Source organism: Anser brachyrhynchus, assembly GCF_964034855.1.
Source record: "Anser brachyrhynchus genome assembly, chromosome: 4".
NCBI classification, from domain to species: domain Eukaryota; kingdom Metazoa; phylum Chordata; class Aves; order Anseriformes; family Anatidae; genus Anser; species Anser brachyrhynchus.
The window spans coordinates 65,963,894-65,989,121 of record NC_137698.1 but is presented as its reverse complement, the minus strand read 5'-3'; the positions used below and the strand labels follow the sequence as shown (position 1 = coordinate 65,989,121).

Below are 25,228 nucleotides of genomic sequence, written 5' to 3'. Positions count from 1 at the left end.
AGAAAGCCTATGTTAGTTGAGTTTTGTCCAAGGGGGTATGTACTGGGCCATGATGATTTTGTACACCAAGAGTTGAGCAATAAAAGAAAGAAAAAAACAGTTTTTCACAAAAGTGGCACCTGAAGGAAATGTTATCAAAATTAATTAGATTTGTCAAATAAGTAAAACCATTATTTGCTGAATATCCCATTAAAGCTATTTGCTAAAATCTGTCAGAGTGGAGTAAAGCCTTGACAGATGTGTTCATGAATTGTTCAAGCTTGCAGCAAAGGGGCAAAATTCACATTCAAATTTACAGAACCTTTAGACAGAGTTTGAAGGTTGCTACATGTCTGCTGAGCAATATGGATGAGAACTCCAAATTTTGTAAGTGTTCTAGAAATTAATAATTTTACCATTTTCCACTACCTTAATTGCTTAGAAAGTAGAATATAAACACTTTATAATAATTTTCAGAAAAAAAGCTACAAGACTGTAGCTGAAAGAAAGATGTCTAAAAGATGTATATTTTCCTCTGGTTTGTTTGTTTTACCGGTCAGATTTAATCACATCTCTCTGCCCTTAGAAAGAGTTTGCTGCACATTCATTTAACACATGCACACTAGAGCATAATCAATGCAATAGGATGGCAAAAGAGGCAAGGTAGGAGGGATACGCTTAAACATGTTTTGTGAGTGAGGCCTACTAGTGCTTGAGCGAGACATGGTTTTGGAAAGTGAACAATAAGTTAATTGCACCTGGTAAAACTAGCAGGAGTTATGTATCTGGCACCTTGCAATTTACCTTGGGTCTGCCCTGCACCAGCTGCTAATTCAGATACAGAAGATGTCTCCAGGCTTCTTACTGCCTGGTTTCAAAGAGGCTTTAGCCCCTATTTCCTGTGTTGTGTTTTGTTGTTGTTGTTTTGTTTGGTTGGGTTTTTTTTTGTTTGTTTGTTTGTTTTTTGTCCTCCATTGAAATTTCTGCAGTTATATCATGGACATGCAGCAGCATATCAGTGGGCTGACTGTGGAATTTACTGTTCTTTCTTTTTTTCTTCCTTCTTGGAAAAAAAGAAAAAATCGCAAAACACAGTTTATGGAAAAAAAGTTGGTGGAGTCTCTGGTATATACAGACCACTCAGCATTTGGTTCTGTGTTACACTCCAGGCTTATCTCAAGTTGTATTCAAAAAATTGTTCAAACAGAAAATTGCATAGAAGAACCAAGAGCAGAATCCTTTTGAATGTCTTCAGTACAGTCCATATATGCAGGCCACAAGCCGACTATATCTGTATCCATCAGTTGGCCTTAGCAACCCTTCAGCTGTGAGAAATGAACCTGACCCCTGAAGATAAACCTGCAGGATAACATACATTCACAACTGCAATTTTTTTTCTCATTAGAGTACAATTGGACACACAGTTTGGAATAGTCATGCTTAGTTAGTAAGGGGAAGGAATTTTTTCCACACAGTATAGTCCGCGCAGAAGTGGAAAATCAGTTATGTCCATCACATCTGTGGTTTTCTAAGATCTCCAGTGTTTGCAGCCCTGTAGATTCCATTGATTTGATGCTGTCACAAGACCTTATTATGTAAAAAAATTATTTAGATACAATAACATATTTTTGTCTGAGAAATCTGTGATGACATTTTAAAGAAGTAAATTAATGTCAAATTTAATTCACATTTTAATTATGCTTTTGTTTAAAGATAACAATTTAAATATTTTAAAATATTTTTTTCAATTAAAAAGTAATTAAACTTTTAAATAATAATAGTCTGTTAAAGTGTTTTATATATCTTATGTGCTTCCAGTTCTTCAAGAGAGAATCTGTCAAGACAGAAGACGAAAGAGTGCTCAATACAGAATGGGCTTGTGCCGAGTTTCTCCTGCTCTGATATAAAAATTAGACTGATGACAAACTGGTCCAGATTTTAATGTTCTTCAGACCTACTGCAACCTTCACTGTTGTCCTCATCACCCTTTATGTTCTACATATTTCATGTCTTTTCTGACATTCTTTTTTTTTTTTTTAATCTTTCTACACCCTTCTATAAAAAAGAAAGGAGGAAAAGTAGTGCAGCCCTATATTCTAAAGTATTTTCTACATCTGGTGGCATGATGTAATGTGTTATTTTTTATGAATTTGTGATTTTACCTCTTTTTAAGTATAATATTTTTAAATAGCTTCAGACTGCATTTTTGAGAATAATAGCATTCATGGGCAACTATAAATCCTACTAGACCCCTAGATACGGCATGAACTTCTAGCAGTACCCTTTTTGGGGTGCGTATGAAAATGTCTGTCTCTTCTGCTTCTCAGCAAGCATTTCCTAGCAGGGAATTACTTATGGTCTCACTGCTCAGCAAACGCCAATGCTCAGAAGTAAAAATGACCTGCAGCATCTACTCTGTCTCTCTGTCTGTTTAATGAAAGCCCCATTGTGCCTTCAGTTGGAAAACAAGGCTACAGCAGTTAAGCAAATTGTGAACTGGAAGTTCAAGAAATAAAGGTGAAGAAACCATGGTTCCTTTCTCTATTGCTTGGAAGAGAAAATTTGATTAATATCAATGAAAGCAGCTTTTCAAGGCTGTTTCCTTTGGTACCAAGGTTCCCAAAAGTAGGAGTCTCTTCATATCTCCCAAGAAACATGAGGAATTCTCAACTTCCAGTCAGAGAATGGTCGTGTTTCCCACACCATGGGCTCGGGCCCTCAGCCCAGAGAAGAGAAACACTACTGTGGGACCATGGGAAGGAGCAGAGGTTACCACAGGTAGGCAAAGTACAAATATTTGGGTTACTTTTCTGCAAGAAGAAAACTGTTTCAACTTGCTTATCTGTTTTGTCTCAACTCAGTTTGCAGCCTTTGTCTTGCTGGGCTGGGAGATGGTGATTTGGGATTTGGAGCACATCTGTGTGCCTGAATGATGTCAGAACATGCTTGCTTGGAGGGAAACGTGTTACTTGTGTTGCTTGCTGTGACGCTGCTGCTGTTGATTGAAAGGAGCCTGCTGTGGCTTACTGCTGAAATTACGGGAATCTTCAATAGAGCGGCCGACAGCCCTCACAGGGGGAAAAAGCATAGAAGGGAAAATGCTAAGGTAAAATTGTGTTGGTGGCAAGGCATGTTGTTTATATAAACTGTTCCTGCTATGAGCCCAATAGTGACCTTTTCTTGCATCAGTCAGTGGGGCTTATTTCAAGCAAGGAAAGTATTTTTGAGTGTGTTCACAAATGAGGATTTTGCACAAGTCTTGGTGGTTTCCATCAGGGTCCCCACCTGAGGACAGAGTAGCAGCAAGAGTGCTAGGGGCCAAATCACTTCAGCCCCAAAGATTCACTGCAGTTTATGGGGCCTGGCAATAATTTGAGAACCAGTAAACACTGCCTGTGCTCTCACTGATCTTTCACATAACATTCTCTGTTCCTCTTCTCTCCCTATTCCTTCTGATCTCTTCACATCACTAAGTACTCAGTGCCTACCTCACTGGAGTCCTTGTCTGACACAGACACTAACAACCATACCGGTAGTTTTGCTAGAAAATGTCATCTTGAAATCCAGCACAAAAGCATTCCAAATATCCCCTTTTTCAAAAAGTCTGGCAATCAGGCTTCTTAACTGGTTTCAAAGCAGTTTGGTTTCAGCTGATCACTGAAAATTATTAGGCCAGAAGACAGGAAAGAAAAATGGTCAGATTCATAGAAATCATAGTAACAAATGATACAATATAAGAAACAATCAGCTCATTTATTCTTATCTTTTCTTTACATGCTGCCTGAACCTGCTACCTAGCTCACTACCTGCTACCAAGTGAGCTAACGTATGCTCAGTTGCAGAATAGATAAATTCTAAAGCAGTGGAGTTGTGCATGCTTAAAAGACTTAAAAGAATTAAAAGAATGTGGTAGTGTATTTTTCCCCTGTATTTTGGGCAATCATTTACTCACTTGCCAAAAAGATTATGTATTTTCTTTAGGCAGTGTTGAATGTATGCCTAGTGCTTACTTGCTGTATTCATGCAGTACTTGGTCATTTACCAGTGTGACTCCTCTCTCCCAGTTCTTTCTGTGCTCTCCCACTTCCTTGTGCCCTCGGGCTTCTCAGAGTAACGCGTCAAAGCACCAGCTCACAACATTTCCTCTTCAGTCATCAGTGCCACCAAGACAGAGGCCACCACAGAGAAATTAATTTTGTCAAGTATGTGGCACGTACAGTCCAGTGGCTGGCATTGGACAAAAAGTCCAGTGCCAGACAAGCCTCTTCTAATGTACCAGTATGATGGACATCAGTGTGACAGCTTGCCAACAGCACGGACTGAGCTAGGGCTTTCTGAAGCTGAATACATGAGCTGGGGCAGGAGAGCTAAGTGCTGCATTTGGGTTCTGAAAAAGCTCTCTCTTCTCTGGGCCAGGTATCAAAGAGGTATTAGCACTGGAGGATTTACTTTTCAGGTTTAGACCCCAACAGGAGAAACTGTTCAGAAACACTGACACAGTGAATGTGCTGTTTAAATGCTGGCAGATAAAATAAAATACATAAGCAGCATTTGTGCTTCTAAGAACTGTTGGAGGAAAAGCCGGCCAACCCAAGTGCCCTAAGTAAAAAAAAAAAAATAAAAAAATCTCAAACAACAGCACCCAAACCAGACACAGACTTTTTCAGATGTTTGTGAACTGCCTGTGTGAATGATTAACACCAGAAGAGGTAAAACACTCGGGAACACAGTGTGGGAAATGATGCTGTCTTGGAAAGGAGAGATATTTGATTCCATTCTAAATCTGCTATTTGAAGTGGGAATGATTCATTGATGCCAGTAGACGCAAGAGCGAGGAATCTACCATGTTAACACAGACATTTTTCACTTATTGATTTCATGAAACAAATACTAAGCAACGCATGCAATTTCCAGACAAGGAAAATCTATTGCTATTAATGGATGTAAGAAAATAATCTTGGGAGAAAAATGACAGTAGGTTGAACAAAGAAGTTTGCAGAGGTTATAGTAGAGTTCTGCAACACAGAGATCATCTTTTCACCACATGTTTGCACAGCTTCTATCTCAGTGGGTGTCTTGATCTATGACTTTGGCCCCTAAGCTCTAGCCCATATAGTAGTGGTAACAACATATGTCATCTGGAAATTAGTCTCAAGCTCTCAGCAGCATAGTAGATAATCACATTTAATGTCTTATTCTGTGCTTCAAACATCCTCCAGTAAGTTACATTAACACTACGCTTCATTCCCTTGCTTGAGGCTGTGAGCCAAAAGACTAAAGGAATTAAGAAAATAAAGTACGCATAAACATAAAAAGGCAAAAAAATCATTACATTCCTTACATTCCCTAAGGCATATATGCTTCGGGAGGGCCAATGGCCACATGGTTTATTAAAGATGATTCTGAATTATTCAGTAAAATCTCCAACACAGAGTCAACCATAGCATAATTTGCTTGACTAGGCAGTTGCATGTAAGTATTTGTCCACAATGTTTTCTGGGCATTTTTTCCTACCACCTATGCTGTAGGCACACGTTTGTATGTGGTTTTAAAGAGAAGGGTACTCTTACTGAATTCAATAGTATGTCTAAATTCATGTTGGTGTAAGTGTTTTGCTGGATGTGGGCCTTGGGTTCCCCCCAAAGAGCACTGTCTTCCCCTTTTAACCAGTGAGTTCTTTTTTTTCGGAAAAAAAAAAAAAAAGTCAACATCAGATGCTGTTCTCTGACACAGCTGAAACTCCTTTGTGTGTTTCACTGGAAATTCAAGCAATATCACCACTCTAGGTGAAGAATCTCTCAATACCAGCAGTCTAATCCAAAATTAGCTGGTGTTTCTTCTAAGAAAACAATTCTCATACCTACTGTTCAATGCCAGTTTAAGCAGCAGAACAATCCTAGGGGAAAGAAACACCTTCGTTCATATTAGTCTTACCCTAGTTTTTAAGTATCTGCTGTCTAATTATTAGAATTGTTTACTAACAAAAATTTGAATGTTCATCACAGGCATGGTCCTTCCCTCTCTTCTGCTACCTATTAGTTTTACCAAAGTCACACAGACTTATTTACTAAAAATGTGTCTTAAAAGAGGCAAAGCTCTCAGCCAGAGGGAGAATGTGAATGATGGGTAAAATAAAGACATACAGTGTGTTCCTCCTCTTCAGTGGCCATTCAAGACAGGACCTTCTGGCTCTTCCTCTGCTCTGCTGCCCCTTGAGGCTGTTGGTAGTGGAGAGAGCAGCAAGGAGGACAGTCCTGACACTTCCAAGGCATAATGAGAAGTCCTCACAGGCCTTGCTTGGGCAGCAGAGGTGGGATGGCCATCACTGGGACTGGTTGCAAAACCATGTGTCATGGTTTGGCCTCACATTTGTTCCTCCAAGCTGTCTGTGTCCAGCCCACAAGTCCTTCTTGTCTTTCCTTCCTGTGGTCGGAACTCACAAGTTGAATAAATAAAAAGTTCAATAAATAAAAAGTTCAATAAATAAAAAAGATAAATACATAAATAAGAGTTAAACAAAGTTTAAAAGTAAAATGCTAGAAGGATATTCAATTTAAAAGCAGCTCTGGCCTAGGAGTAGCTCTGTTTTAAGGCAGAAGCCAGCTCCTAAGCAGGGGTCAGACTCTGATAGTTGTAATCATTTCACCGTATCTGTTGTCCAATTGCTGACACTAGCTGCCAAGGGGGTGCCAAAATCTGGTTCCATCTTGGCTGAAAATAGAGGTTGACTTTTCTCTTAGTTCTACTTTCAGTGAGAAAAAAAAAAAAAAAAAAAACATTGCTTAAATGAATAAACATTGATCAAATGAATAAACACGCATCTATTTCTTCTCTCATCTCCCGTCTTGCACCAGTTTTCCACCAGTCACATGCTGGATGTTGACATCGCACAAAAACTTCAGCGTTTTTTAATTCTGGTTCATGTTAACAATTACTGCTGGCCATGTCTGTCTCACGCATGAGGAAAACAAATAAGTGTTGGATATGCAAATCATTTTCCTTTTTTTTTTTTTTTTTAGCTCTGACATGGCCAGAGAATGTAGAGCTGTCCTTGGGCATGGCTCTCTGTGCTGGGAAAGTGCCTGTGTTGGTTCACTGCCTCGGATAGTAAAAACAAAGAAAAATGTGAAAAACACAATCCAACATACCCTGAAGTTCAGACCCCAGGCCCAGTGCTGTTTGTTTCCTGTTCAAGGTCTGAATTCTTCTAATACGGTTCCTGTGTGTGCGTAGGGGTGGGTAGTTTGGCTTCAATATTTCCTGAAGGAATGTGTCCACGCAGCTAAACAAAATACCTCCCTGTGGGCAGCTTGTGCTTTACAGTGCTGCAGCATGGAGAGAAAATAAGATTTTACAAAGACAGAAAAGAAGTACATTCTGCTAGGGTATAAAAAAAGCTTCATGCTTGACATCATTAATGGTCAAATTATAATGTCAAAAAATAGTGTTTTACTTTAGTGCATATAGATCAGAAGCCTTGGAACCTTGCTTGTGTCTTTTGGAAAAGAATGGAAAATAAATACAGGAAAATAATCAATATTTTCTAGCTATAAAAAGGCTATGATCAGGCACCTTTTCCAAACTGCTATTTAAACATGTCCCACATGCTTTTTAAGTCACTCTCTTCCCCTGAGGTTTGGTCTGTTAACAAAGAGGTGTATTAAATACAGATGAAGAAGAAGATCAGCTCAGGGCTTTTCCTCATGCTTGCAAATGCTGATTCCTCTTCAGGTTACTCAGGCCAGACACTGGGCCTCTCTCATTGAGATCTCAGCATCCTCAGAGAGTAACAAATGCATTTAGCCTTCTCTGAGCAAGTTCAATAGTTGATAGCAAGGCTTAGGCAATCTCACTAAAGATTTTGTTGTCATTGTTCTTGCTCCTATCAAAGTATAAAGCTAAACCCAGACAGTTTATTGGCATCAGGAACTGACACACTGTTTGGAAACATAACTCTTCTTTCGTAAGTATGTGTAAAGCAGAATCAAAGAGTCAGCTTTGATCACTTTCATACTTCCCTGAATGTTGTTTAGTTTCTTTGACTCTATTCGCTCCATTTCTCTTTGGTGTCAGAGTGAAAGTGGTCCAGACAATGCTATCATTCTCTGCCTGGCACATTGTTTTATTACAGAAGTGCATGTACCTAAATTATGCAATAGGAAGAATTGAAACTGTGTCTTTTTGATGTGAACAAAGTTGATGTCAACCTTTTTGTTACTGTACAATTAATGAATAAAACGGGTTGATGTTCTGAGCGTGGTTTGTGGTGTGGCAGCTGCATTGCTGCCTGTACATGTGCTTCTCACATTCCCTGGGAGCAAGCCCACCCTTTCTGAGAGCACCGTGTAGCTGTGTACTGCCGCTTGCACAACAGTTTAGTGCTGTATTCAGACTAGGCTCCAGCAGGGCAACCATAATTCTCCGGTCAGTGCATTACCAAATCCTTCTCTGGGCTGGACACAGAGGCCTCAGACTCTGTTTCAGGCAGGTGTGAGCTCTCTCCTGGAAGACCATGGATGATTGCTTTATGCCTCTGGAGGTTCAGTTCTCATATCAGCCAAAGTGATGCCTACTGGTCAGCACTCAAGGCAGTGCCAAACTCAAACTGCAGCACAGCAGCAGAGCTTCCAGCTTTCCTGGGCTCTGCAGGCCTTGTGTACCTGAATTTCTACACTTAAGAGTGATGGGGATGTGTATATGTGAGGCTGTCTAAGGGACCACCTCCCTTTCTAACCCTATTACAAAACTTCCATGTGGCAGCTGTGGAGAAATGGACTATAAGGGAGGCTGGGATGGGGTTTGAATGCCCCAAGCCAAGGAGCCCACAGCCAGCTTCACCAAGAGAGCAGGACAAGGGCCCAAACATTGGAAAAATAACGAGATATCAAGGAAAGGGAGGTAGAAGAAAAAGATGCCCATGTTGGCCCATCTTTTCCATTCACTGAATATTCTTGCTCTTCTTTCTGCCATCCCCAGCAGTCTGAATTCTTCCTTGACCTCAGGTAGTCAAGAGTGTGTACAATATTCCAGATGAGCAGACCCCTGCTTCTACAACAGTGACAATATATCCCTGTCCCTGCTTGATACAAAACTTCTGACCTGTCCTAAGATTATACTTACCTTTTTCATTGCAATTTTGATTTAGTGGCTTATAGTCATCCTATGAATAATAAGTAAATATGCTGTAGTAAACAACTTTTTTTTTTTTTAATCCTCTATCATTGCTAGATAATAAGCTCTTACATTACAGGAAAAACTTTATGCAAAAAGCATTTAGCCAAACACATAATAATGTTGAATTTAACAATTTCCTTTAATTCAGTCTCTACTGATCTTTATTTATTTCTTCAGGATATTCTGATGCCGGCTCCTATATTTTGTTTTTAAGCTAAGTCAATAGTAGGGTATATGGTGATATATGTCACAAAGATAGCACAAAATTAATATAGTAAAGATAATACTTATGACCATGTAGTTTTTGTGTAACCAGAAAGTCATTATTTCATGCAAACTGCTTGATCGTGAGATAGACAATGGATACATTAACTCTGGATAATTTAAGGTAAACAGACAGGGTTTTTCCTTAATATTTACACAAGGTTATTGGAGAATTGGGCAGTCTTTTCTCCTCTTGAGCACTCACACATGCTCTCACCCTTTTGGGTCTATTTCACTCGAGGAACAATGTTGTAACAAAGAACATTTAAATCACCTCTGCAAACTTTAGCATGACTTTACTCTTGTATACTCTATGTATATGTATATCAGAAGGACACTTTACATTTCAAAAGCAACACGTTTCTCACAGTTTTTTGAAGACAGCTTCTTATTTCACAAGAGCTTCTCATTTGCAAGAGTAGCCTCAGCTCTCAGCAAGAGAGATCACTGCAGTGACTCACTAGTTCTCATTGCTGATAAGATTGCTTTTTGCCCCAAATGCAGTTTGCTTGGATTTCAGCTTGGGAAACTTCTTTAAATTCACCAGTGACTTTGCCAGCTAGACAACGACAGCATCAGAGTGTGAATCACACCATTTCAATGGGCTGATTGTGAAATAAATATGAACAGGAACAGCAGGGGGCTGGCTTTTCTTTAGCAGTCACAGTTTCCTTTTCACTATATGCCCTTAAAATGCCCAGGCAGCCTATTAGCAGAGGGAAAGATTGATAGAATTGCATTTACATTTTAAATCAAGCCAAGTTCTCACTTCCCCAGCCACGACCCTTCTAAAACATCAAACTAACAAACAAAAAAAAAATCAAAACAAAAAGAAAAAGCAGCAGCCAAATAGAAAGGAGGAAAATAAATGTTAATTTGCTTAGTCTTCTAATGGAAATTAGCTTAATGGTCCCAAATTAAAAGTATCTGTGTTAAATATGGTGTCTTGTTCTGCCCATGAAAGGCATAGCACTGCAACTGGAGTGATTCGTCACTCAAAATATTCCTATACATGCAGTCCCTCAGTGCAGACACAGCTGTGTCAGGTTTGTATCGTTATTTCTCTTTTGTTTTGGGAATAATTATAATGGAAAACCCAAACTTTCTAAAAGTGTGCATGTGAGTAGGTACACTGGTGTGGAGAAAGTCCCCCAAGCCACCCTAGGATCTGACTCCTTTTGTCCAGCCTGTGACCATGAACATCGATTCCTTTCCTGGCACCAGCTACTCTGGACACCCCAAGTCAAAATGTGCTGGGTTAACACGCGATGGCAATGGACAGGTCCTCTCTGGGAAGCCACCTATGAACCAGCTGTGCAGGTAGGAGGGGACTTGTTTGGCACCTCATACTTGCAGATGTTCTCCAAAGTACCTGCTGAACATTACCTCCACCTAGCTGGCACGCCCAGCTAGAGCATTTTGGGCATGGATGGAGCTACATTTCACATATCTTCAACTGTTTCTTTACTTAGCCACCTAACTTAAACAAACACAAAGTAAAAACACACTCATAAAGACATTTAGTCATCTGGGAATTCATTGCATATGGTTCAGAAGCAGAAGGAGACTATTTTTCCTTTTCTATTTTTATCAAAATTTAAAAAAGAAGTCACAATGAAGAATGAAATTCAGGTTTAAATGATAATTGCATCTGAAACTCAGTCTGTGCTTCTGACATGTTCAGATAATTATTTTTTCTTTCTTTCAAGGCAAGACAAAACATAAATATAATGATTAATAAGTTTACTAATTTTCTTAAACAGAATGAAACTCCACTTATTTTTGTCACTTTTAGATTTTACCAAATAGAGCAGATCATCAACAATATCACACTATTCATAAAACTATGTGCCACAGAAGAGTATTTACAGCTGTACAGGGTATTTGCTGTGTTGTTTGGTTTTAGGGCACTGACAAAGATGGTTTTGAACCTGTGTCATATCTCCAACAGACAGGACTCTGAAAGGTAATGTTTTCTGTGAGAAAGGAGAAATAATGCATCTGATGGAGTGAATGTAAGTTTAAATCTAGGGTGAGATTGTGGATCTGAAGGAGTCTGAGACTTGTGTCATTGATTTTGGTGGGGGAAGGATTTCTTCCATTATACTTAACCATAAAATGTGAAAAGCGCTGTATAGAAACGAAAGCAGAACTATGGAGACGCATTGTATTATATGGACCCATGCTTTCCCTTCTCAGCCAGCTGAGACAAGAATTTATTTTACCTTGCAGTTGTGCTAGTCTGCTGGAAGAGCTGTTGTTTTTGTCTAGAAATACACACAGCAACATAAGCTTTGACGTTTGCAGGTTTCTAGGCAAGAATAAATAGAAAACTGAGTGTGCCAGCATGCTAAGGAGCTACTGAAGTGCTCCTGTGCAGGCTGTAGCTCAGCAGAGAAGTCTCTTTGGATTCCTGTTTGGCTTGGACTGGGTTGTTATTAAGGGCTGCACTTTCAGTCTCATCCATTTATTTTCTTCTAGCAACATATTGCAGGAAAGGTGCAGGAATACCTGTCCTAGAAAATGAAGTTCTTCATTTCCTTACAGATTAACCATGTCATAGACAAGAGCTCCTTGGAGTGACACCCTCTGAGAACAGATAGCTCAGATGTCATCTTGATTCAGCCCTGGAATTCCCCAGTGGGTTGGTATGGCAGATAAATTTGGTAGATGAATATGCTTAGTCACATGGCTTCTGATGCATTCCTTGCTAGCTGACATCATTTTTCATCGCAAGTGTAATTAGAGAGGGTGGAATGCTGACCAGCAATGATAAGACCTGGAGCTATCTGCCACATTTGCATGTGTAAGTGGAGAGAAAAGGGGAAGGGAGGGTAGAGAAGAATGAAGCATGAATAACTTGCTTTTACTGCTGAACATTGCTCTAAATCTGAACAAGGGTTTCTTCCCAACATCCTGCTTCTGAGGCTGTAATTTAGGATAGCTCACACATGTGAGCCATCAAAACCCAGATGGAGGCAGAGGCATGCTCTGCTGCTGAAAGCATCCCTGTTATTGCATTGGAGATGCCTGTGAGCCACTTAGAGGTAAAACTGCCTTTTTCTTAGCAAGGCAGTGAAGGCTTAAGGCTCTAAACCCTGCACTACTTGAATCAACAAGCCTTGCAGTCACTGAAAAGAGTATCATTGGCAGGGCTAAAACCACATAATCTCCTGTCTCCCTGTCGTTAATGGCCACATTCTCAAAGCCTCCCAGGGAAGTGCCATCATCCCCATTACACAGGCAGGAGCTGGGACCCAGATAAGCCCAGGTGATAACTGTACTGCCATGACAGCAGCTCGTGAGGACATCTCTGGGCCATCCTGGGGACCATGCTGACACTGCACCCAGGGGACAGCAGGAGCTTGCTGCCCCAGCCCTGCTCTAATGCAATGGTTCTTTGTCTAAGAACAGGCTTTGGGGTCTGTTTCCTCAATATACATGTACATTTTGAAAAATAACAGCTGTATAGAAAAAAAGAATCCCATACCACTGAATGAACAAAGAGGACTTGTGCTTAGCAATCACGGAGAAGTGGTGTTGCAGCACCAGCCCAGCAGCAGCACTGAGGTCCTGCCTGCCTTGTCCTTCACCTGCAGCTCGGCTGAGCTACTTGAGCTACCTGTAGGGAAGAGTTGCTTCCCTGAAGGAGACACGTTGAATCATCCCAGCTTAAAATGTGGTCACACTGTGCTGCTCTATGCATCTTGCCATCTGCACCAGGGCAATGTGTGAGGCTACACAACCCATACCCCAAATTCTGTACTGATGTCTACAACGAGACTCTACAAAGTGCAATATGGATAATGCACAGACAACAGTGAGAAAAACGAGACAGGGTCTTAGCCAAAGTTCCAGACCTTCCCAGAAGGCTGTGAACACCTCTTTTGTGCTGAGCTGGAAGCTCACGTGGCAGTTCAGCTCTGCTCTGAAGCAAGAAGTGGCACCTTTACCACAACAGCAAGCTCAGCCATGGGCTTTGAATCACTTCCTAAATACACACAAGGCTTTCTCTGTAAAGCACTGTTTTGCTTTTCTTTTCCTATTTTTCAATATAATCAGAAGCTGGTTTCATGAAGTGTCTCATGGCAACCCCAACTATTTTAAAATAAACATTTTCATTAAACAAGTGGATTTTGGTATTAGGAAGGCAGTAACTTGAAAGAGCTTTTGTCAAAAGTTGGTGGAGGCCTGGGTACACTGTTCAAACACAGGAGGAATTTCTGAGTGCATAGTGAGTCCTTTGACTTTTAGAAAAATATTATTGTTTGAGCTCTCAGTAACCTGGAAGTAAGAGAACAACACAGCTCAAAAATTTAAAAAAAAAAAATGTGTACAGTTATGTCATGATAGGCTTCTAGTTTCTCTCTCAGCCTGTGTCTCAGCTTTTGCTGTGGAATATTCCTTGTAAAAAAGAGTAAATAAATGCACTGTAAATAGCTCTCAGAAGCTGTGGTGACATCATCAGCTTCATGAGCTGACATTAAACTCAGAAAGTATGAGTGTGTTCTCAGTCCTCAGAGCCCTCGTGTAGGAGGAGTATGGTAAATTATGACCGTGGTGGAGATGTCCATGTTGTGGTGGTCATCCCAGATATGGTGGTACTGGTTTCCTCCTGCTGTGCTCCCTTCTAATGTTAGCCTTGACATCACCCCACAGACTAGAAGGGCTGCAAATAGCAGCTTCTCTGTAGATGCGATCCTGAGGAGAGTTGTAATTGTAACATATTTTGCACTTTGTCCCTTCCTGTACTGTAGCTCTCAGGGCTATTTCCATGTCCACTTTGAATATCCCCTCTCAGATCCTATTAGCATGTGTGAAGAACAGCTTGTGTCTCCCCATTAAGGACCTTTTCTGCCCAAGGCAGGATATGCACCAGAATTAATAAGTGACTTTTCATAAGTGACAGGATAAAAACAGTCACCACAAAGAGTGTCTGGAAATTCAAGGCCTTTAGTAACTGCATATCTGGTTCAGAGTTGTATCAGGTGCCATAGACTGAAAGACTCCCAATGCCTGGTGTCACTAGTGATTTTTCCTGAAGCCATCAGTAAGCTTCTTGAGAAGTTATTTGCCCATATGTGGACCATAAACTGAACATATTCAGAGCTCAGGGATAAGCTGATAAGCTACAAATAGAAGATAACTGAGAAGAAATGTTGCCTTTTTTGAATTGAATTGCATATTCAGCAGCAGAAGTGCTGATGAGCTAGGAGACATGGAAAATATCCATCTGGGTCAGAATCAACTATGCATGAAATCTGGTCCAGAGAGAGGAAGATTTAGGTGAAGATATTAAACTCTAGTCCTTCTTTTATAGCTCTTTTCTGAAAGAATGAAAAAAAAAAATCCCTTCTAATATTTCTGAATATGAGAATGCTGTAGCTGAGCAAAAACTTCAGGGCAAATTAATCCAACAATTTTGCCCCTTCACAAAGCAGAGAAACTTTTGTTTGTTTTTTTTGGTTTGTTGGTTAAATATTTTGGTAAGGTCTGGATCCATCCCTTGCTTTGCTTTCTGTACCAATATCTTGGTAGCTCAGCAAGTCGTATTTCCTCATTCTGCAGCAGAAGCCTCGATGGGTCATTTCCCTGCCTGCTAGTAGCGAAGCATCTCTACAAGTGCACGGGGCTGAGAAAATCTCAGCTCTCAAGAAAAGGATCATCATGGGTATGCACGCTGCATGTCTGGTGGGTGGCAGACCTTTCCTCTCCCTTCCCTTTGTGGCTACCTCAGTACGGGACCATTCTTTGGGACAAAATTCATAAGCCCTCAGTGCTATGCAAGAGCTGGGCTTTCCCTCCCCTGGATGTCTTCTTGGAGCTGAGGTCTCTGACTGCAATAGGTGCCATTCAGCACTTATGCCAGGCTCCCAGGGATGTGACCACTGGGTAAGAGTTTTGTGGCATGGGGCTTGCACCCCAACTTGGGAGACAGGGTATTGTGTTAGGCCACAGGATGCTACATGCTCGCCTCCCTCACCCTAGGCAACCAATGCATAGCTCAGTTTATAAAGTAATTCCAAAACACTGTTGGCAACTTTAACATTAGCCCACCCTAAAGAAAGGGGCTTTTAAACAGCTTTCATCTGCCTGAATCTGGCAAATATGCAGGACTTGGATAGTAGTTTTGATGGCATATGACTCCAGAGAAAGTGGCCATGAGGCCAGGCTTGTCACAGGCGCTCAGATACCTCTGTTAGAACATGATCCACAGTATTTTACTGTGGTTTGAAATTAAATATTCCCCATAGGCTTAGCGTAGGTAAAATATCAGGAGAGAGAATAATGCTCACAGTAAAAATAAATAAAGAAAGAAAAAGGAAATGCTTCATTCTGAAGACACCCTGAGCAGCAGTTGGATTGCTGACTTCTTGTACTGAGAGAGCATTTATGCTGCTCAGAAGACTGCTCTTCTGGCAGAGTGGCTACATTTTAGCAGCTTGCCAAATGAGAAAAAGATAGAAGGATAATATTTCACCACTAGCTTCCGCTACTCTTTACAGTAATGAGATGGAGATTAAGAGCCTGTTTCTTTATGGGCAACACTCATGCAAAGAAGCATCCTTTCCTTGGGCATGCAGTAGGTAGCTGTGCTCAGATCTATGATCCAACTGCTTTGGGTCATCTTGTTTTCAAAGACAGAAGGTTTTATGTCTTCCTCTCACCTCTTAATTCACTTGTTTAAGCAACTCCCTTTCCTGAAAATAACACCCAGCAGCTCATTTACCAAGGGGAGTCCTAAAGTCCCCACTGCCAGGACTCCCAGCAGTTGAAATATTTCTTTCCTCACTGGGTATTTATCACATTGCCCTTCAGAAGTATGATATTACTAAACAAATCATCCTTTATAAAAGCAAAGAAATGTATTACAAGACAGTACAATACAGCTCTATTTCCCTGTTTCCTCCAGGTATTTGGGGGGATTTCAGTCAGAGTCCTCTGCAAAATATAGAATTCTTCTTTTCGCAAAGCTTGCTTTCAAGACTCTGATTTTGTCTCCAAAAATGGCGGGTGGAAAGCCCCTTTCTCTTACTGGTATTCTGTCATTTCCCCTTCCCCTGTCTTCGGATGAACCTTGCAGGACTACTTCAATGCCAAGGGATTACATCCTCTATCAGATACTTTCCTATTTTAGTTTATACCAAGCTAGAACATGAATTTGAAAGACGCTGGATTTTGCTGACTTTTGGGGGGGTTGGGGAAGATGGGGGAGGATAACTTGTGAAAAAAACAGTTCTTCATTCAAAGGTAGTGCCTTTTTACAGGACAATTAATATATAACAACATATGTTCAGCCCCACGCCTGCATCCCAGCATCTGGATGTCTTGGCTCCATCTGGAATCTAATAAAAGAAAGAAGCCTCATAAATCCAACTGAGAAAGCAAAATGGTGTTTATACATATACATTTACGACAGCCATACAGAGGTGTATTAATTCTATTTGAGACCACAAATGTGTAAATATACAAGTTTCCCCAGTCATAGGAAATATTATTTTTTTGATTTAGAAATAGTGAGTGGCTGCATAGGTTAAAAAGGGGAAATGATACAAAATCTGGGAGGTTTCCTTTATAGCAACAACCTTTCAGACCTGCTAAGTACTGGTTAGTACTGTCAGTGTAAGATACCAGTGCTGGAAGGATACCTCTCATAAGCAGCCTATGAAGCTGCACAGCTGAACATTATGTTTTCAAGAAAGAGGCTTATGTGCCAAAACACATACAGGATCAAGGCCTATGGTCCTTTGCTAACTCCATGCTGTTTCTTACACATATTCCTCTTGCTTAAGATGTTCATTTGGTTATTTTCTTTCTGGAATGCAGTGTGCCAGTAGTGTTTGTTTTTGTTATCCTTGTTCCCTCCTTACCCTGCTCCTGGGCAGGAAAGTGCTAGCAGCCTTGCTTCATAGGTTGGCAGGAAATTTAAAACAGCAGTAAGCTGCTCCTCGGACCACCCCCAGACTTTTTTTTTTTTTTTTTCCATTGATGCAGGAGACTATTTAATTGGGGGCTGACTTGTCAAACTCACCCTTTGACGCTTACCAGTAGCTGCCTAACCACTAACGGTGATTTCTGCCTCCCTTCCTCCTCCTTTGGACGAGCTCGCCACAATGAAGATGCTGCTGAGCCTGATCGCTCTGCTCTCTGCTGCCCTGCTAGCCCGTGCAGCCCCTCCAACTTGCTACTCCAGGGTGTTGTCTCTGAGCAAAGAAATCACAGAGTCTTTTAAGGAGTTGCAGACCTCCAAGGCTGCGGTGAGTCTACATAAAAACTGTTCCTGCAAAGACACTGCAGGTTGCTTGCTTTTGATACAAGTTGCTCTCAAAACAGAATTGTAACAGGTCTTTCCTCTTTCCTGCAGGACCCATGTGTGGAGACGCTGCCCAGGCTGTACTTGGACATCCACGTAAGTTTTCACATTTCTGTCTTACCGTTGTGCAGGAGAAACAGCTAATAACTCTTAGAAGAGAGCATAACTCTTAAGCTTGTGCCCCAGAAGAGTAGATTGAAACCAATTTTTAAAAGCTTAATTAACTAGAAAGATGAGTCACTAAAAAAAAAAAGAAAAACTCATTTTGAATCTTATGAAAATCCCTGTGGAGCTTCTGAGATTTTACTAGTTTAAAAATACAAAGATGAGGAAATCAATATTTTGAAGTGATTATCATTTATACATTATTTATTGTGACAGAAAATTTTCAGAAGTTAAATGTGCACAACAAAGCTTGGAATAATAGTTTAAAAGAGAAAATTCAGAATATTTTTTTTCATTTAATATACCTACTTTGTTTTATATTGTATGTAGCTTCTAGCCTGCAGCTTTAATTAACAGAAGGATACGGATACTTTGCCTGCTTTTCCTGTTTTAAATAGCCACTTGTTGAATCCAGAAAGAAAAAGTATTCTTGAGGATATGGAAGTTAAATACTGAGAAAAGACATCAGTATCATCTCCCAGCAAAGACAAAATAGTCTCCTGCATGTGTAGTTTATATCTGTGATATCTGACATACTTTGTTGCTATTCTCAATGCTATACTGAATGACTAAAAGGTAAAAAAAAAAAAAAAAAAAAAAAAAGACCAACCAAGAAATCCCTGACATGTTTTGTTGGAGACAATTACACTGTCAAGTCTTGCAAGTCAGTACCATTCAGATCCTGACTCTGGAGCTGCCAATGCCTCTCCTCATTGCAAAGCAATGTGCCTTGGTTTTCTTTGCTTTAAAATAAAAGATGGAATATTTATCTACCTGCTTTACAAAGACACTACAAAATTAATATTGTCTCTGTTTTATTTTAATAATGCAAGATATGAGGTAAAAATATGAAAATTTTTACTCAGAAAAATTCTGACTGGTGCTCACAGTATTGTATGGGAACTGAGGAATTGTGTGTAAGACCTTGATAATCTTGTTCACCAGCTAAATGAGGCACTTTCTTAAAAAGAATGTAGTGCATCTATATTGCAGGTACCCCACCAACTGCAGGAGCAGATGTGATTGTATTGGCACAGCTGTCTCCTAAAGCACATGAGAAAGAAGTTGGCAGACCAAAACTGTGCTTGTGAAATTTTTTGAGCACTTATTTGGACCAAGCGTCTTTGTTATGAAATATCGATGGTAAATTTTCCTCACTAAAGGATACATAGATTACACATACACAGAGGCAGGAATTCAAGGTTCCCAGAGAGGCAATAAGAATTTTGAAAGTGGTGGACCAGGAACATAAATCTCCATTTGTGCTCTGTTACAAGTACTTCTTCTGCATGCTTTGCAGAATTACTGTGTGCTGACAAAACTCCGTGATTTTGTGGCCTACCCCAGATGTGAGAGAGTGGTTGAAGTGAGTGATCTGAAGGAAAAAGCCCGTAGCCTGTACACCATTATGATCTCCTACTGTAGAAGGGTAAGTCAGGATGCATCAACAGGAACACAGCTTTTACCTCCCTCCATCTCCATCCCGTCCCCTGACTTCAGCAAAGGCTGATCAGGGCCTGAGTTTCTCAAACTTGTATTATCTTCTGTGTTCCTCCTTACAACATTAGCCATCTCTTTTGTTTCTCCAGGACTTGGTGTTCCTCACCGATGACTGTAGTGCTCTGGAAAATTCTGTTGAGACCTCTGATGAAATTGACAGCTAAAATGGAGTCAGACCCAAAGTTGTACCTGGGAAATTTTCACAGAAACCAAGAGTCAAAATATATACACACAGTCAGCTACAACATTAACTGCTAAAATATTTTTCAAGCACACTAGCAATATTGTCTCAGACCTACCCATTTTTCTCAGCCTTGGCAGGAAATGAACTGCATGCCTTACATACCTACAGAGCTGCTAGGAAAACTACGGTTAGAAAGCATTTTTTTCATTTGGCAAGGTATGATATTTCAGCTTAGCCAAATGTATAAAGTATGTTTTGTTTAAACACTAGGTACTAGATTTTAAAACTCTATTATGAATAGCTAGACTCATAGAAAATGTATTATGATCAATATTCTATCCTGACTTAGAAGTTCTTTTATTAGATGGCCATGGAAGGAACCTTGTTTTCTTGTGTTCTTGTTTTTCTTAAAGGAGGAGTATAACTGTGTACTGGCAGAAATATAGCTCATATATGTATGCTGATAGTTTTTGATGTCAGACTTGTAAGAATAGAGGTGAAAGTATCTTGTCTCGGCGAAAAATAAATAAATAAATAAATAAAAACGGCCTTCTAACCCAAGATGCGTGTGTTACATCATGTCTTTCAAGATCAGCCCAAAAGGTGTGATTCTTACAAACTTTTCACAGGCACTTTCAAGTTGTTTTTCACAGCATAAACCATCTTTAGCTTTGTTTCCATGGCAATGCAAACTTTGCTGTGTCTGCATGATTCGGCAATGTATAAGTTTCTACTTGGAGAATTTTTCTTTACTGAAAACAATTTCTTTAACAAAATTAGTGGATTCTTTTTTAAATACTGTTTCTGTGTTATGAGAATGTAAGCTGTGAGGCAGTGGCTCAGAAAGCTTATTCAATGTTTGGACAGATTGCTATGCTTCCAAGACACAACTGATATACTGAGCTACAGAGATTAATAAAATTTCCAGATGGTAGTAGTTCAAGAGTCATGGGTCCCTTCAGCATCTTCAGGACATGAGTCCTCCACATCTGGCAGCTCTTTGGTGCCAAAAATAGAAAGGAACTTTCCCATATTCTTGGAACTAGTTGCAATTACCCCATAGGGTCCTGTCCAAGTGGTTCCTCTCTCTCCTGTACAGTATTATATAGTCTGGTCATGCAATAGTACAGTATTATAGTCTGATCATTCCTCTGCAGCATTGCCAACTCTGGTGACCTGGTGAGTGGTCCCACCATGTCTTATAAAAACACCACCTTCTGCAAGGTTGGGGGATTACCTAGCAATCACAGCTCCTATATTATCTTCTGCTGTTTCAGTGAATATTTGATTCTATAAACCAAAATGACTGACAACTTTTATGGAAACAAAAGGATTATAATAAAAAAGGTGTTTTGTTGTTTTGTTTTGTTTTGTTTTGTTTTCCTTAATTTTGGAATTATCTTGTTCTGTTGAAACTAGTAATCACTTTTTAGCTACAGTTTTCTGATTTTGTCATCATTCTGATACAAATTTTCTGAATCATTTAGACTTATTCCAAATCTTATCTATATAACTGCAGCAGATGTAGATTCATACCAATGTATCCTCTTTTGGTTGCTGTAATGCAGAGAGCTACCTATGCATAGGGATCTGTACTTTTGACAAAAGTTGATCTATGTCCATTTAATTAATTCCCAATGAAGAATAGAATTATGAAGGAAAGGAACATGAAATTCAGCTGACACGTACTCAGTGTTTATGGCTCAGACTAGTTAATGCAACTTCTTTGTTCCTCAGTTCACTCATTTTGAAAAGAAATATTACCAGTACAAACACGGCTCCCAGGAATACTCTAAGCTTAATATAAATGATATGATATTTTCATATAGAAAGCATCAGATTATGACACAAATTAGGAGACCTAAACATAAAAAAAAAAACAACACCCAACTGAAATCAAAGGGCTCCAGATCTCCAAAGACAGAAAATACATCTGTATAGCAATTCCTTTCCTAAAAGAATATATTTAATCTCTATTCTGTTCTGTTCTGTTCTGTTCTGTTCTGTTCTATTCTATTCTATTCTATTCTATTCTATTCTATTCTATCCAACAGAAAATGTATTACATTTACAATAAAGTGGTCTCAGACACATTCATCCTGAAACTGCTGCAGAAATATTCATTCCTCTGAACCTGGAAGATCTCACAGAACTACACGTCATTGAACCACAGAATAAGGGAGGGAAACACTGAATCCAGGTGAGATACAGAGGGAAGAGAGAAAGCAAGTGGCTTCCTTTGCAGTCTTTCATTTGTAAGTGTAGGAATGCATTAAGGAATGTGCCTATCCAACTTTCCACTTCTCTTCTGAAGCTCAAGTCCTCTTGTGTTAGCCCTATCAATCCTCTACAAGAGTTACTCTGCCCCCAGGCAGCTCATCAGGGCTCTCTCTCACACACATAGGTTTCTCTGTGGCCATGTGGGAAGAGACAGTAGCAAGCTCAGCAGTCTGGTCTAGCACCAGGCTGAAATCAAAAGTGCAACAGCTCAGATTGTCCTACTCTCAGAAAAGCCATTGCTTGGTTTGCCTTCTAGAATTCAACTCCTCTCCAAGCCAGCAAATTCTGTACAAAATCCCGCTCACTCCAGAGATACCAATATCATTTTTTTCTGCATCACCTGAACATATCCAAAGCCAACTCCTTCAGCAGAAAGCATATCCCGGAATAAGGACACCTATTAACATGTTGGCAGGGAGCCTGGTAACCACACACAGAGCGTGTAAGCACTGGCAGCTCCATGGCTCAAGGAGAAATGCACGTGAGGTTGAACCACTCACTGTCAGCTGCTGCATTCAAATTTTCCTCCTTCTAACCAGGGGCTCCTCTACCACCTTGGGAAGCAAGCAGTACTGGGAAAATATCAAGGCGTATACACTTCCATATGAGTACTAAAACCACATCACAGCCCCTGCTTGTCATACCTTTGCACAAAGACAGCCATAGATGTACTTTGCAAGAAAGTGTCCTATGGTCACCACAGCATTTACAGAGCCAACCCAGGGACCAGGCGGTTCTTGTGCCTGGAAGCTGGCAGCAGGCAGCAAAAGCTGTTATTTTCTTGGCTGATTTTTCCACTTCCAGCTGTCACGGGTTTTAAACACAAGCCTGTTGTAAAGCTAGCGTTGTGACTTGGCAAGCAAACTGCATGTTTCCTTCCTCACAGAAGCCAACACTGCTCTGTCTCTAGAACTGGATCTTGGTTAAGGTCTGAGCAGGTAACCATGGCATTTCTGTCCATGCTTCATTCCTGTCTGCAGGGACACCCACCTTCTGAAATAAACAATTTGACTAGGATTTTCTCATGGATCTTCTCAGAATTCCTCTTTATTCTGCTTTATTGAAATAAACAAGCCTTCCCTAGTCCATGTTCATGAAACTCTTGTTCCTAACTGCAGATTTCTCCTGTAACGTTCCCATTCTTTCAAGCATCTCCAAAACATATTTTCTTCTGCCTTAGGCTGATTAGATTCACGAGGAAAATGTAACCTAAGTTGCCTACAATATTTATTTTTTTTTTACCCCTAGGACAAAATATCTTTCAAGAAGCCTTTAGAAATGGAAGCAGGATAGAAATCATTACTTTCTTTGCATTTCTTTATTTAGTAACTTTAGTCTCTTCCTGGCTGACAAGGACATACATCATCTTCAACAGAGTCTTGATATAGTTACTTACCAACAGCTCTGTTATGTACTGTTGCATCCTACTTCTGTAGAAGATGAGAAAAACAACTAGATGCTCTGGGGACTGTACATACCTGAATGGGCTTTAAAAGCCTATCCTCCATTTGCACATGTTGTATATTTTATTCTCAGAATCAGATTTTCCTGATTGTTGGTATGTTTTTACACCAAGTATATTCCCTATGGTTTGTGTTGTGACTCTTTTCACATCTCGCATGTCATTTTTAATGGAAAGTGTGCTGAAGGAAAAGCTATGCTCTTTCAGTTCACAGTAACCTGCTGTCACTCAGACTGTCTTAATGAGATTTGTGATTTGATGAACCCTTTTCATGAATGACATCTTTTTCCAGGTTGTCACAGTCCCAGGGGAAAAAAATGATAAACAGAGCTAATTCACATGTAATTTGCCAAGAAATCATACACCTTTTCAGCAATCCAGTAAGTTTACCAACTCCTTAATTTACCATTATAACAGTTATACAAGGAGCAGTGGAGCCATCCACACAGCACAACACAACGACCCATGTTCTTGAGGGCCACAGCCAAGAAATAAGAGGGAGACCATGAAGGGATTAAGAAAGACACATTTGTTGTCATTTGTCACTTGTCTTCTTGTCTATTTTGTGCAGAATGTTACTAAAGGCAAATCATTGAGAAACTGCAATTAGTTTGTATGATCATTAGGGAAGAACTATAGAAAAACAAATCATCTGCTCTATTGTCCTGCCAGTTACATCAAGGAGGTTTTTGGAAGGAAGCAGTCAGACCCAGAACAGTTTCCTTTTGCAGACTTCTCTCTATGTGCAAGAAACCTCATGAAAGAACAGTTTTAGGAGACTTCTAGGGTTTCACATATCATATTGGAACCTAAGGAGGTCAAAATTGCACGTTTTGGGGTCAGGCTCTGCAAAATTATTCAAAGACATTAATTTCCAATTTTGCCAAAATATTTTATTGTGAATGTAACTAGAACAAGTTCCATTGTCATCTCCTTTGTTCCAGTCTCAGCCACCTGGGCTTTCCTTAAGCAGACACTTTGATCACTTAGTTCCTCATGCATTGGATTTTGGAGCCGAGGCCTAGCAAATGTTTAATGCCTAGCCTCTGCCCCAAGTCAGAAGAGACAGCAGCCTTCAAGTAGATAATTACATAATTCAAGGTGACAGGGTTTTACTGATGTTCCATGTATAATGAGGTATTTGCTACTAATTAATAGGGCACAGATTAAATGTTGGATTTTGAAATTATATTTAAAAAAAAAGGAAAAGAAAGAAAAGTAGATCTGCAGTGGGGAGGAATCTGATCTTTTGCCGTGTACTTCTTTTGGTGTGTGGTGTTAGTTTGTCTAAACACCAGAATGAGGAGCGTCTGTTTGTCCATTGCAGCTTTTGTTATGTCCGTAACATCAGTGGGTGGAACTAATGGGATGCAGACAGATTTCCAGAAATTTGCTACAGTGCCAAGGTCTTGTACACAATATTGCCTTATAAACATTTAAACACTGTACTTTAACCAGTATTTTTTTTTCACATTAAAATCTTTCAATTTGGGGAGTTTATGACAATACAGGTAAAAATTACCGTGAACAATCTCCACCAATTGTATTTTTGCAACTGTTTTTAGATTCACACTTTTTTTAAGCTTGCTATGGTCAGGAACCTATGTGCTACCCAAGACTACACTATTAAACTTCCAGCATCGTAAATAATAATAGTAATAATAATAACAACAACAACAACAATAAAAACAACATCTTGCAAGAGAGCTGACGGTAGCTAAGAGAAAATTCAAAGACAATGTCCAGAGGAAGAGCATGTCCTCATTATCAAATTCACAACCTGCCTTTCCTTAGCATAGGGTAAATGCATGTTCAGATGAATAATACAGCATAACCTATTAAGATGATAATCTTTTGAAGAGAGATAAATACATAAACATACAAAACATATACCTTGAAATCTTAT

The 25,228-nt window shown here is 39.9% G+C and overlaps 1 protein-coding gene across 1 annotated transcript; it reads left to right on the top strand.

The window, feature by feature from the left end:
* The first annotated feature begins 17,401 nt into the window (after nt 1–17,401).
* Nucleotides 17,402–20,141, top strand: CYTL1 (cytokine like 1). The gene is made up of 4 exons (XM_080589512.1): nt 17,402–17,675; nt 17,783–17,827; nt 19,197–19,325; nt 19,486–20,141. The coding sequence occupies exons 1-4, from the start codon at nt 17,532–17,534 to the stop codon at nt 19,558–19,560; spliced, it is 393 nt and encodes a 130-aa protein (XP_080445638.1). The 5' UTR covers nt 17,402–17,531; the 3' UTR covers nt 19,561–20,141.
* The last annotated feature ends 5,087 nt before the right edge of the window (nt 20,142–25,228 follow it).

Coding starts and splice junctions, on each gene's coding strand:
- CYTL1 (XM_080589512.1), top strand. CDS start 17,532: ATGAAGATGCTGCTGAGCCTGATCGCTCTGCTCTCTGCTGCCCTGCTA. Junction 17,676..17,782: donor TGCAGACCTCCAAGGCTGCG/GTGAGTCTACAT, acceptor TCTTTCCTGCAG/GACCCATGTGTGGAGACGCT. Junction 17,828..19,196: donor GGCTGTACTTGGACATCCAC/GTAAGTTTTCAC, acceptor CATGCTTTGCAG/AATTACTGTGTGCTGACAAA.